Source organism: Acomys minous (genome assembly GCF_964271855.1).
Source record: "Acomys minous genome assembly, chromosome: 7".
NCBI lineage: Eukaryota > Metazoa > Chordata > Mammalia > Rodentia > Muridae > Acomys > Acomys minous.
This window is the reverse complement of record NC_140488.1, coordinates 107205790-107220471: the sequence shown is the minus strand read 5'-3', so window position 1 is coordinate 107220471 and position 14682 is coordinate 107205790. Positions and strand designations below refer to the sequence as shown.

The 14682-nt window shown below is 38.3% G+C and overlaps 1 protein-coding gene across 1 annotated transcript in view; it reads left to right on the top strand.

Moving 5' to 3' along the window:
- The first annotated feature begins 1442 nt into the window (after window positions 1-1442).
- CCNB3 (cyclin B3) overlaps window positions 1443-14682 on the top strand; it is a 54633-nt gene continuing 41393 nt past the window's right edge. Inside the window, exons 1-4 of the mRNA XM_084791105.1 lie at window positions 1443-1510; window positions 1660-1719; window positions 9531-9649; window positions 13305-13388. Of these exons, the coding sequence (XP_084647231.1) occupies window positions 9569-9649; window positions 13305-13388 (165 nt within the window). The 5' untranslated portion in view covers window positions 1443-1510; window positions 1660-1719; window positions 9531-9568. The remainder of the gene's footprint in view (window positions 1511-1659; window positions 1720-9530; window positions 9650-13304; window positions 13389-14682) is intronic.

The following is a 14682-nucleotide window of genomic DNA, read 5'->3' as shown; positions in this document are numbered from 1 at the left end:
TTCCAAATGTTTGGGGCATTAGCTTATTCTTAGTTTGGACATTATTAAAGGACTTATATTCTTAATCAGCTTAGTGTGATTTTCAATAACTATCTAGCATGGGTCACTTCAATGTCTGTAAACAATTTATATTTACTTTATAGGGGGATTTGTTAAGGCAAATGTAAATTCCTCTCCAGTCAGAAGCTTAATTAGATAGGAAGAAAATGACTTTGAGAGCCAGGTTTGGTTTGGCAGTAGAATTTGAAGGAGACTGTGAAGGAATATATAGAAAGGTTTAAAGGAAGGAAAGGGAGAAATGTTGCAATTGTTTTATAATTTCAAATAAACTGAGGTTTGGACCATCAATAAAGTAGTAAATTCCTGAAAGAAAGAAAAAAAGTATTTCAGCTCAGGCTAAGGTACGGGCTAGTTGCAGACCAGCCTGAGATAAATATATACATTTAAATATACATATTTAATTATATATAATATATAACATAATATATAATATACATTTATTATATATTATTATAATGATATTATATTTTTATAATTAAAATATAAATATATTAATATCATATTAATATATTAATGTAATAATATAATGATATAAATATTTATATATATATATTTTTTGGTTTTATGAGACAGGGTTTCTCTGTGTAGCCTTGGCTGTCTTGGACTCACTTTGTAGACCAGGCTGGCCTCGAACTCATAGCGATCCACCTGCCTCTGCCGCCCGAGTGCTGGGATTACAGGCGTGTGTCACCACGCCCGGCTAAATATTTATATTTGATTTAAATATATATTTAATTTTTTAAAAAAGACCCTCAGTTTTGTACTGCAAAAGACAAAAAGAACAAGTGCTTCCTTTTCAAAACAACCCGTGTGCAGACACAGCTTGGCGAGCTGTCTGTTCTAGCTACGCTATTGCCCCAGCAAACCATGTCTTCTTTGTTCTTTATTCTTCAAGATAACCCTACAACTTATTCTTCATCATTTTAAATGAGTTAAAGCGGCTTATTTTATTCCAAAAATGTACCCTGTGTTTTGATAGTGTTGGGATTCAAACCCACCCGCTACTGGAATTACGTCATCGGAGGCTTTGGCGCCATTTTATGAAACGACGGTTGGGGAGGGGAGGGGGAGGGGAGGTCGGCTGTTGGCCGCTTCCATTGTCTTGAGGCTGACGGAGGCTGGCGGGGGTGTCGCAGCGCATGGAGCTTCGTAAGTCTTCTTTTTCCTCTAGACTCTGGAGATTTGGACAACAAATGATTGAACATAATTTGAAAAACTCCCTCCTATGATGTTCTGGCCCGTCGCTTGGTTTAAAGTCTGACAGGCGGAAGCGCTGATTCCATATCTCCTACCCCCCTTCCCCCAGCCCCGGTAGTGACAATGGTACGGTCCATGACAGTTCTTCTTCACGCCTTGTGGCCTCTGGCAGTCACAGCTGGGAAGGTGGAAGGTCGCTGAGGCGGTTTATGCTGAGGCAGTTGGTTCCAGTTGCTTCGCGCTCTTTCTCCCGGTAACCCCTACCTTAGTTTTTATTTAATTTTGGTTGGTTTTTATCCTCTTTTCTGATTTGTAGAAAATGGTTTTCTTGTCGTCGTAGTCGTCGTCGTCCTCGTTGTTGTTGTTGTTGTCCTTGTTTATTTGTTTGTTTTTTCTCTCCAGACTCTAGAACGTTTCCCGCGTTCCAGCTTTTCCTGGAATTGTCTAGAGTTCTTTAGCTTGGTAAGTTTCTTTTTTATTATCTGTCAAATCCTCACATACTTGCATTTGCTGTCAGGGGCCAGAGGAAATTTGACTGACAGAACTAGCCACGTAAAATGGACTTTTTTTTTCTGTCAGGCTGACAGCTTTGAATACCGGACACGGGTGGGGATAAAGTTTTAAAAAATACTTAGGTGTAACATTCACTTCCTATTAAAAGCATTACTTTCCCCAATCTAGATAGTAAGTATCTTTATTGGCTTAAAGGAGAAAACCTTTCAGGCGCCTTTCCGCACCTTTGCGGCGCAGGCCCCTGAGGCTGTTACTCAGCTTGTTTCTCACATTTTGCCTAGTGTCCCCTGTCTGAGGTTACCTGTCACCTTTGCATTGCCAGTGCCTGGCGCCTACAAATCAGGATACTAAATAGGAGTAGAGGGGTTATGTAGTTAATCGGGATAGTGGTTTTTAAAAGAGAGAGAGAGAGAAAAAAAAGGTTTCTCAAAAAGTACATTTTGAAACCGGACACCGCTGTGACTGCCATTTGTAATCCCAGCACTCGGGAGGCAGAAGCAAGCGGATCTCTGTGCGTTCGAGGCCAGCCTGGTCTACAGAGTGAGTCCAGGACAGCCAAGGCTACACAGAGAGACCCTGACTCAAAATAAATAAATAAATAAATAAATAAAGTACAATTTCAGAAGTTGTCCCTCAAAAGAGAATTTGGTAATTCTTTCCTGTTAGTATTCTTTATTCTGAAACCTATATACATTGCATTTGATACATTTTCTTTGTTTTTATTTTTAAAATTAAGATGGATTCAGTGAAGGCACAGATTATCCAGCATTGTAATGGGATTTAGCAGAGTCTTAAATAGTACTTACTTGTGGTGATCTTGGAATTCATTTACTAAGTGGATTCTTATTGACGGCATTAAAAATAGAATGTTTTTGTTAATTTTATTTTCAGATTATTCCATGTAAGGGTACAGAAGTTTAATTGATTTGTTTGCTGATCTTGTATCCTGAAGCCTTGTGCTTGTTTGTTAGCTCTAATCATTTTTTTTCTGTAGATGTTTTAGCTTATTTCTATATGTGGTGTTTTATGTATATTTAATTTTTGGAATAATTTAAAATATAATTTTTGGAATAAGTTTTATATTCTGATAAACACATTTGTTAAAGGTATTTTTTTATATATTGCCAAAATATGTTTGTTGTTACTATCTTCTTAAGGATTTTGCTTGTGTAGTATGAGTGAATTGGCCTATAATTTCCTTTTTGTGTGTGCTGTCATTGGATGGTTTTGGTATTACTGAGTTGTCATGTTACCTCCTGAGTTTTTTTTTCTTAGTTTTGTTTTGTTTTTGAGATAGGAATAAAACTAATGTTAAACACTTTTTAAATGCTTGGCTTATTTCTCCATATAAAGTACCTGGGCCTGGAGATTAATTTTTAGAGGAATTATGAGGTTAAAATTTTAATTTTTAAACTGTGGGCTTATATACATGCACACATATTAAGTATTTTGTTTCTATATTGTGAGTGATGTTGGCCTGTAATTTTCTTTCCTTCCTTCTTTCTTTCTTTCTTTTTAATAGGCATACAAGTAATTTTAACATATAGGTAGGAATAATTGGACTCAGAGGGTCAATAATAATAAAAATTAAAATCAGGCTGGGCGTAGTGGTGCACGCCTGTAATCCCATCACTTGGGGAGACAGAGGCAGATGGATTTCTGAGAGTTCGAGGCCAGCCTGGTCTGCAAAGCAATTCCAGGACAGGCAAGGCTATACAGAGAAACCCTGTCTCGAAAAACAAAAACACAAACAAAATATAAAATAAAATCAGATGCTGAACTGAGAGGTATATGGGGTAGAAGGGTGCTAGGGATAACTGAAGGGAGGTGGATATAGGTAGATATAATAGGCATTGTATACTTTTTTCATTTATTTATTTTCTTTATAGACTGGTCACAGCCCTCCTCTCCCCTCTTCTCCCATTCCCACCCTCCCCACTCCCCTTTTCCTCTGAGAAGGGGAGGCCCCCCATGGGTACCAACCCACACTCATACATCAAGTCACAGCAGGACTAAGGGCATCCTCTCCCCCTGAGGCCAGATAAAGCAGCCTAGCTAAGGAAAAGGGATCCAAAGGCAGGCAACAGAGTCAGAGACAGCCCCGATTCTCATTGTTAGGGGACCCACATAAAGAACAAAATGTACATCAGTTGCTGGGTGAAGCCTCTCAGAAGCTAGTTAATGCTAGGCTCCTGTCTGTAAGTATAGCAGAGTATTGTTATAGTGTTAGGGGTTGGCTCCCTCCCATGGCGTGGGTCTCAAGTTGGGCCAGTCATTGATTGGCCATTTCTGTTCCATCTTTATCCCTGTACTTCTTATAGGCAGGACAAATTTTGGGTAGAAGGTTTTGTGGGTTGGTTGGTGTCCCCCCTCTCCCTCCACTGGAAGTCCTACAGGATGTGACCACTTCAGGTGCCATATTCCTCACTGCTAGGAGTCTCAGCTAGGCTCCACCCCCTTAGACTCCCAGGAGCCTCTCCTGCCCCAGTGATGCCCCTCTACCAATTTCTGTTCTCTCTCCCAGCCCTACCCCTATCTCTCCACATCTAATCTCCAGCCATGTGCCCCTACCCTACCCTGTCTCCCACCCATTTCCCTCCATCGACTTCAGATATGTATTTTATTTTAATATGAATGAATATTAAGGATTTTACTTCTGTATCATATTGCCCTGTAATTTTGTGTGTGTGCTGTCTTTGGATGTTTTCTGTATCACTGAGTTGGCGAATTAACACCTAGGGGTTTTTTGTTGATTTTAGCTGGGCATAGAACTAAAGTTAAATATTTTTTAAATGCTTGGTTTATTTTTCCATATAAAGCATGTGGGCCTTGGAGATTAATTTTTAGAGGAATTATAAGTTTAAATTTAATTTTTTACACTGTGGCCTTATATACATGTATATATATTATGTATTTTGCTTCTATATTATAAGTGACGTTGGCCTGTAATTTTCTTTCTTTCTTTCTTTCTTCTTTCTTTCTGTGTGTGTGTGTGTGTGTGTGTGTGTGTGTGTGTGTGTGTGTGTGTGCTGTGTTTGGATGGTTTACAGGATCACTGAGTTTGCATATGCCTTTTGAGGTTTTTTTTGTTTTTTTGTTTTTTTGTTTGTATAGGCATAGAATTAGTGTTAACATATGAGCAGCAGTAATTAGACTCAGGGAGTTACTACTAATAATTAAAGTCTAGGAATAGTTGGAAGGAGGTAGATATGGGTGGATATCCTAAACATTATATAAATGGATTGAATTTTTAAAAATAAAAATATTTTTAAAACTGTTCACTCAAATTATTTTATATTGGGTGTGCTATGGCTATTTGCAGTTTCTAAGCATTTGCTTTGTTTAAGTTAACAAGCTTATTTGCATATAAATATTTGCTGATTCTTTTGATGTCAGTAAGATCTTTAGAGATATGCTCTGTTTGATACCCCATTTTTGAATAGTTTTGTCAAAATGTAAGCCTTGCAAATATTTAATATGTACAGTTTGATTAATTTAGTCATATGTAAATATTTATAACATCACTACAATTGAGGTAGCTCTTTTAAAAAATATTTTATTAATTTATTCATATTACATCTCAATTGTTAGCCCATCCCTTGTATCCTCCCATTCTTCCCTCCCTCCCATTTCCCCCTTACTCCCCTCCCCTATGACTGTGACTAAGGGGGACCTCCTCCCCCTGTATATGCTCATAGGGTATCGAGTCTCTTCTTGGTAACCTGCTATGCTTCCTCTGAGTGCCACCAGGCCTCCCCATCCAGGGGACGTAGGTCAAAAATGGGGCACTAGAGTTTGTATGAAAGTCAGACCTCACTCTCCACTCAACTGTGGAGAATGTCCTGGCCATAGGCTAGGTCTGGGTAGGGGTTCAAAGTTGACTGCCTATATTGTCCTTGGCTGATGCCATAGTTTGAGCAGGACCCCAGGACACAGATCCGCCCGTCATAATGTTCTTCTTGTAGGTTTCCAGGACCCTCTGGATCCTTCTATTTCCCCATTCTCCCATGCTTCTCTCACCTGAAGTCCCAATAGGATGTCCTCCCCTCTGACCCACTTCCCTGGTAAGTAAAGTCTCTCATGGGGCGGGCCCCTTGGGCTAGTGTCTCGATATAAGTGAGTATATACCATTTGTCTCTTTTTGCTTCTGGGTTAGCTCACTCATTATGATCATTTCTAGTTCAATCCATTTGTCCTCAAATTTTGGAAATTCCTTGTTTTTAAAAGCTGAATAGTATTCCATAGTGTAAATGTACCACAGTTTCTTTATCCATTCTTCTACCGAGGGACACTTAGGCTGTTTCCATGTTCTGGCTATTATGAATAAGGCAGCTATAAACATGGTTGAGCATATGTCCTTTTTGTGTAGTAGAGCATTTTCTGGGTATATTCCAAGGAGTGGAATAGCTTGGTCTTGAGGAAGCCCTATTCCCATTTTTCTGAGAAAGCGCCAGATAGATTTCCAAAGTGGTTGTACTAGTTTGCATTCCCACCAGCAATGAGAGTGTTCCTCTCTCTCCACATCCTCGCCAGCATGTGGTGTCGCTTGTGTTTTTTATCTTAGCTATTCTGATGGGTGTAAGATGGAATCTAAGTGTCGTTTTGATTTGCATTTCTCTGATGACTAACGAGGCTGAGCATTAGTTTAAGTGTTTCTCAGCCATTTGATATTCCTCTGTTGAGAATTCTCTGTTTAGTTCTGAGCCCCATTTCTCAATTGGGTTATTTGGTTTGGTGTTTAATTTCTTGAGTTCTTTATATATTTTGGATATTAGACCTTTGTCAGATGAAGGGTTGGTGAAGACCTTTTCCCAGTCTGTAAGCTGTCACTTTGTTCTATTGATAGTGTCTCCTGCCTTACAGAAGCTTCTCAGCCTCATGAGGTCCCATTTAGTAATCGTTGACCTTAAGTTCACCCAGAAGCAAAAAGAGACAAATGGGATATACACACTTATATCGAGACACTAGCCCAAGGGGCATGTCCCATGAGAGACTTTACTTACCAGGAAAGTGGATCAGAGGGGAGAACATCCTATTGGGACTCTAGGTGAGAGAAGCGTGGGAGAATGGGGAAATAGAAGCATCCAGAGGGTCATGGAAATGTACAAGAAGAACATTATGACGGATGGATCTGGGCCCAGGAGTCTGGGTCAAACTATGGCACCAGCCAAGGACAATACATGCAGTAAACTTTGAGCCCCTACTCAGATCTAGCCAATGGACAGGACATTCTCCACAGTTGAGTGGAGAGTGGGGACTGACTTTCACACGTACTCTGGTGCCTCATATTTGACCACATCCCCTGGATGGGGAGGCCTGGTGTCACTCAGAGGAAGGATAGCAGGCTACCAAGAAGAGACTTGATACCCTATGAACATACACAGGGGGAGGAGGTCCCCCTCAGTCACAGTCATAGGGGAGGGGAGTAAGGGGAAAGCGGGAGGGAGGAAGGAATGGGAGGATACAAGGGATGGGCTAACAATTGAGATGTAATATGAATAAATTAATAAAATATTTTTTAAAAACTAGGAAGATGGAAAATCAAGAAATAGGAATGTATTTTAATTTCTTTTCTCTAAGAGAAATTTGAGATTTTGTAAGTGCTAGAAATCAAGAGTACCTTTTCATGGGTTTTGTTTTATTTTCTGCAACACACACACACACACACACACACACACACACACACACACACAGCACATACAGGCCACAAACCAAAATCCAAGTCCCTTCCTCAATCCATTTACACTTTTTTTTTAAACAAGGTATCTCACTGAACTTGGAACTCACAGACTGTTTAGACTTAATGACCAAGGAGTGTCAGGGGTCCAATCTGTCTTCACCCTCCTCTCCCAGCTTTGGGCTTATATGCATGTATCATTATGCTAGGCTTTTAAATGAGTGGTGTGGATCTAAACTCAGGTCCTCATGCATGCAGAGCAAGCCCTTTACCCACTGAACTGTCTCTCCAGCCCCAGAGCATCCATTTATAAAAGAATGTTTTAGGAAGTGTTGGTCCCCCTTTCTCCTCTGTCTGTCCCTGGTGGCTGGGGTATTAGTTTACCTCAAAAGCAGCTGCTTTGGATTCTGCATAATAAGTATAGCCATCGTCCGCATAGTTTTATTTTCACTGGGGTTTAATCTATAGTCATCAGGCAAGAATTTTCTACATTTTTTCTTTGCCTCTGAAAGTAAAGGTCTCTGGTAAGTCATTAAAAATATATTTGAGACAAGAATAATGGTAGTGTATAAGTGACTTCACACAATATACTAAAGGATCAGTGTATCCAATCTAACTTTATTGCTGCTTGGCCACGTTTTGGGGGATTGAGATAAAAAATGGTTTATATTTGAGAGGAGAGTATGACATACCATTTATTGAGCACCTACAATGTATGCTTTGTACATACAGATTTATAATTTGAGCTGCATGGCTCCTCTTTATGGAAGTGGCATTATAGTTGTTTGCAAATGAGGACTCTCAGATTCAGAGATGGTAAGGTAGTTGATTTAGAAGCCTAAGCCCAAACCTTAAAACCTGGGCTCATTCTACCTTTTCACACTGTAACTTTTCAAATTTTTTGAAATATTTTTGAGAAAGACTTTATAGTAATTTAGAAATCACTTGGTAATCTGTGTTGCTAAATATTTTGTTTGGGGATAATCATTAACTTAACTCATTTGATACTATAAAATGGATATTGAATGTGAGTGGGCTTAGAAGGGCAACTCTGTCAGGGTTGAAAGGGTCCCTTGTATAGCAAAACAACAGTTACTTTTAATAATAATGTAGCTGCTTGTAAAGTGCTTATGTATATCTTAACTACTGAGGATTCACGAACTAAAAGAACTTTCTAGGATATAAACTAAAATTCCATACTGAGATTGGCAAAGCTAGACTGTGGTGACTGTTAAAATCTTTTTTATTTTTTAAAGATTTATTTATATATTATGTACACAGTGCTCTGCCTGCATGTTCACCTGCAGGCCAGAAGAGGGCACCAGATCTCATTATATGTGGTTGTGAGCCACCATGTGGTTGCTGGGAATTGAACTCAGCACCTGTGGAAGGTCAGCCAGTGCTCCTAACCTCTGAACCATCTCTCCAGCACGACTGTTAAATTCTTATCACAAATTATTTTCTATAATTAACTTCCTTGTGCTCTTTCCTATTTATTTTCTTACTAGGTGTCTAAATAAGATACCTGGATATAGAATTAGATTGTAGTATCTTCTAACTGAATACAAGTTTTGGGTGCAGTCTTGCCTGTCATACGTACATGGCTGTATGCAGTCATCTTCCTGTATTTTTGTATAGTGTCATAATTTCTGTGACCAGACTTTAAAAAGTATCCAGTCCATCAGGTAGTAACTATTCTATATGAGCTGCCATGTTTTGGGTTGTTTTAGTGAAAAACTCTCATGTAAATTTGTGTCTAGTATTCCTGAGTCTAAACTAAGGGACTAAGCCACAGCCATAGCACCTATAGAGGGTGGCATGTCTCACCTAAACGACTCTGTAGATAGAGAGATGTATACTTACTTCTATCTTATAGGTGAGGTAGCTGGAGCCCATGCTGTTTAAGTCATTTTCTCAGCGTTATTTGTGATAGAATGAAGCTTTATAGTCAGATCTACTCAGTCTTAAGGTATGCATTTTCTCGGAGCTGATATAGAAAAGCTAAGTTTTCTTAAGACTGTCTACAAAATTTTTGTGGCACGTCTGGCTAATGATATTTTAAAGCATTTCTTTCTGATTGCAGCTCTACCTTGGAGGAAGCACCACTGAATCTGCATCAAGATGCCACGGCCATCCAAAAGATCCAAATGGCACTCTGAGAAATCTCAGGCTGACAAGACTGTGCCCAATGAGGAAGAAAAGGTTAAAGCAAATAGTCTCTTTATGCATTGGTTTCATGATCATCCTTACCTCGGAATCTTTTATGGTGTCTGTATTTTTTTTTCTGAGAAGGTGGAAATTTCTCACTATCAGTGTAGTTGAAGAATGCCAACAGGTTGGGACCTAGGGGAAGAAATTGAGCGTTTAATTCAGGGCTGAGCTCTTGTTTAATATCTGCAAGGCCTTAGGTTCTATCCCAGTTGTCCCTCTAAAGTAACGAGCAAAAGTCAAAGATTCTACTCCTAATTATCCTGTACTAGTGTAGGTAAAATCCACTAATAAGTGTGTATAGACCATGTGTGTCTTTCTGGGTCTGGGTTACCTCAGTCAGGATGATCTTTTCTAGTTCCACCCATTTGCCTGAAAAATTCATGATTTTATTGTTTTGAATAGCTGAGTAGTATTCCATTGTGTAAATACACCACAGTTTCTTTACTCATTCTTTGGTTGAGGGGCATTGAGGTTGTTTCCAGACGTAAACATCTATGGATGAGATAAGGGCCATTTTTCTTTCACAGCCAAACAACATTGAGTTCTCATTAATGATTATGTTTATTCTTTGCATTCTTCTAGAAGCTCCAAGAATCCTACCAGGAAGCTGTAGTACATTCATGGTAGTATGTTCTGTCTGTTAAACATTCTGTCTGTTAAATATGCTTTTTAAAATATTCAGATTTTAATTCAGATCCCTAATTTGAAAGTCCAATATCAGTATAAGACCTATTGCTTTTTATAGTGAATATACGCTAGTGAAATTCTTTTTTAAAAAAGAAAGAAAGGCTAGAGAGAGGGCTTGGTGGTTAAGACCTTTTACTTCTCTTAGGATAGGCGTTCAGTTCCTAGCACGTGCATCTGGCAGCTTACAGCAGCTTGTAGCTCCAGCTCCATGGTATCATGGTATCTGAAGCCCTCTTCTGCCGTGTTTACATGCAGAAGCACAAACACATGCACATAATTAAAATATATTTTGATGCTAGAAAGATTACTTAGGTTTTTTAGAGTGTGTACTGCTTTTCTAGAAGATCTAAGTTAAATTTCCAGGACCTACACGGGGAGTCCCAGTCCTCTGGTCTCTGTGGGCACCTGCAATCATGTGAACCAAAACATAGACAATACACATAGATAATTAAAAATAGTAAAAATAAATCTTTCAAAAAGATGAATTAAAAAGAAAAATATCTAGGTCCCATCCTGAAGATATTTAATTATGTATATGTGAATACTTCAAATGTGAAGAAGCTGAAACCCAAGAAATTTCTAGTATCAAACATGTTAGATGCTGGAGACACAACCAGTATTAAAATTTTTTGTTGTTTTGTTTTTGGTTTTTGAGAAATGGTTTCTCTGTGTAGCCTTGGCTGTCCTGACTCGCTTTTGTAGACCAGGCTGGCCTCGAACTCACAGAGATACGCCCGCCTCTGCCTCCCAAGTGCTGGGATTAAAGGCGTGTGCCACCACTGCCTGGCCCACCAGTATTAAATTTTAAGAATGTATTAGTACACTTAAATTTCCCTGATTTGACTTTGGGTTAGTTTAACATTGACTGTCTAGCTCTGGTATTTTCTATATTCATCAACATATATGTTTTAACAAGTGTTATATTAACACTTATGAATTATCATCAAGAGAGTTTCCTGAAGGACAGAGCATTAGGCCAGTGTATATAGTTTTGTCTTGTTGTTTTGGTCTTAGTTTGGGATTTTGTTGTTGTTGATTTTTTTTTTATAATGCTGGACATGTAGCTCAGTGGCAGAGCACTAGCCTGTTGGTTCCAAGGCCCTGTATTCAATTTCTAGCACTGCATACTTTGGTTTTTGTATGTGCAGAATGAATATTTTCTGTTAATTTTTACTTTGTCCTAGTAAAATGATTTTCATGGAGGAAATCATGCTTTTTCCCATGTAAATTTAAGATTCAATGCCTTAACTGATCTTTTGTTGTACCAAATGTTCTGATTGTGGTTATGACATTCTAAGTTTTCTTTTATTGCCATTGCTTTTCCAACCCCAACTTTATTTGGACACATTTTGTAAATATAAGTTTTATTGAGTTCAGTTTCCACTGTTAATTGAGATTATTTCAATAACATCAAGTAAGAATTAGAAGACAAACTGTTAGTTTATTTTTTTAGCTGGTTTGAAAGAAATACTATTTTGTTATTTGTTAATTATTTCTACTAGGGTTATCTATTACAAATAAAATAAAGATGAATAGTTGGGTTTTTTTTTAGCAGAAATAGAAAGGGAAGTAATTCTTAGCTCTCCTAGAATTGCTGACTTTTGATGGAATGGTGTATTGTATCATAAATACAATTCTCCATGTTTTTGAATACTGCATCATATACTGTTACGGATGTAGCTAGTACAAAGCAAGTGGTCAGATCCTAGTATTCTGCTTAATAATTGTAATCTCTTCTCCCTGGTGGGGCTGCCTCACCAGGCCACAAGGGAAGAGGACATTCTCAGTTCTGATGTGACTTGATGAGGTGGGTTGGGTTGGTGCGAGGGGTGTCTCTTTTTCTAAGAAATAGGGGTGGGAAGATGGGGGGGGGTAAGGCAGAGTTTGTTCTTAGAATTTAAAAAGCAAAATCTGAGGTTTAATAGATATTCACCAAACAGAAACTGTTAAAGCATATAAAAATGCTACAAGAGTGATTTTTTTTCACTTTTAGCTCCATAGAGATAGTCTTAGTCACTTGGGAGTTAGGTAAGGTATGACCAGATACACAGTACCTAGAAAGAAAATCATTGGTGCTTAAGGTATGTAGCATCCTCCTGTCCTTTATCACTTCTCTTCTCCCCCATAGGTCTTACATATCAAATTATTATTTGATATGTAAAACAATCTGTATTAACAAAATATTTTCTTGAAATAAAATTTTCTTTTGTGATGTTTACAAGCAGTCAGGACTACATAGTTTTAAAGTACTACTTCTTTCTATTTACAGTTCATATAGACTGAAAAATGTATTCTATAGTAGAAATTTTGCTTAGGCTGTGTAAGACTCTGGGTTCAATCTTTATCACAGTTACGACAAAACACTTTCAAAACTATGTTCTCTTTTGTAATCCATAAGGACTATAAGGTATGTTATCATTCCAAGTATACTGATGAGAAAATTGAGTCTCCTAGCCTAAGTGACTCTTCCAAGGTTAATATTTGGTAGAGAATGGATTCTGGGCTAGAACCTAGGCTTGTCCCTACTTAATATATATTAAAGGAGTTCATTTGGTATAAGAGACCCTTAATTACCTGTGTTATTTAACTACATTACTTGGAGCTATTCTTATCAAAACAGTAGTGATGGCAGTTGTTAATCTTGGATAGTATAACTATAACTATGAGAAGAGGAAAAGAATAAATTAGCTTCATGAAGCTGTTTTACTCATTTTGAAACTTTTACTAAAAATCATCAAATCTCTTCATAGTCTTGTTCCTGTTGTCAATGGCTCTATACTTCAGTGGCTGTTTAAACCTCTCTGGGTGCCAAAATAAATGTTTATTGTATTTCATAGGATTCTACATATCCTAGATACTTGGACGTTGTAATGGAGTTATCCAAGCCCCAAATGTGACCTAAAGTTCACAAAGGGGTTGTTTACCCTTCTCCATGCTCACTTGCCTCTTACTTTTATAGAGTGGAGAAGATAATCATACAATAGCTTCACCTTCATCTCAAGCCACAGTAAAAAAGAGATCAGCATTTGAAGATCTCACTAATGTGAGTATGCTAACCTCGTTCTTTCCGTAGTTTTACATAAGCCTTAGATGCTCTTTGCCTTGAGCCATCTTTCTAGTTTACCAGCCGACCTTGACTCTCAGAATGATGACAGCACAATTCATTTGGAAATCAATGACACAGTCTCACATACTAGAGGCTGTTTTTACTGGGTTAATTTATATGTTCTCTGGAGCCCATAAACAGTGACCAGTATATGGAATTGTAAACAACTACAACAACTATGAGGATTATATTTACCTAAAAATCCATAGGAGGCTTCCTAGGCTTTGGAAATGAGTTATTATAGAATAACTTCAGTAGTCCAAGGTATCAATTCAAGTGCTATCGGACTTTCAGGAAAGACCATTTTTCTTTTCTGTAGGATTGGCCTCACCCCTGTCTCCCAAGATTTAAATTCTATTATTAGCCTAGTCATACTGACAATCAAAACTACCACTTGTGTCTACCAAACTATAGAGGAGAGGACCCATAGCCCTAGGCTGCTGGGGGCAACCATCAACACCTATCACAGAGATCTGAGAAGAATGAAGTTTACTAGAGTAAGCAGAAGTATGGATTAAGTGACCTCCATATCAATTAAAAAGGACAGTATAAAATAAATAAATAAATAAATAAATAAATAAATAAATAAATAAATAAGACAGTTTTGCCCACAATCTGGACAGTTACTGTAGGATCCTTCATAGTAATTCTGATGTTTTTATTGAGAGCTAAGGTCCCAGGGCATCCATTTTCAGCCACCAGGCCCAGCAAACTCGAGAAATTTTCCTGTGGAGGAGGAACTTGGGAGACTCATCTACCTTGGTAAGGCAAAGAGGAACAGTTGACCCTCCAGTGTCCTGCCTGTCCGCAGATTGGGCAGGGTTCTGGTGGCAGGTGAGGTGAGGTACTTCATCCAGTGACTGGTGTTACCACATTTGAAACAAGTCTTGCGTGGAGTCCATTGATGCCCTGTTTTCTTTGGAAGTGGCCCCAAGCTGCTGCCAGAAACAGGCATATCTGTCTATAGTGGGGAGGCTTTTGCAGCCTTTCTTGCGCCTTCCTTTCATTCAACACCTTACATGCCATATTCAACAGACCTCTGAGTGTTTAAGGACCATCATCTACATTAAACAAACATTGAATATTGTTAAGTATGAAAATAAACTTTAAACCATAAATACAGTCCATAGAGAGGCTGAGAATCTTGTTTTCCTGATCCTTTTAAAGTATACTATCTAAAAATATCATAGATTTATGGCACAGTTTTTTTTCAAGTAGCTAAAACCTAGCA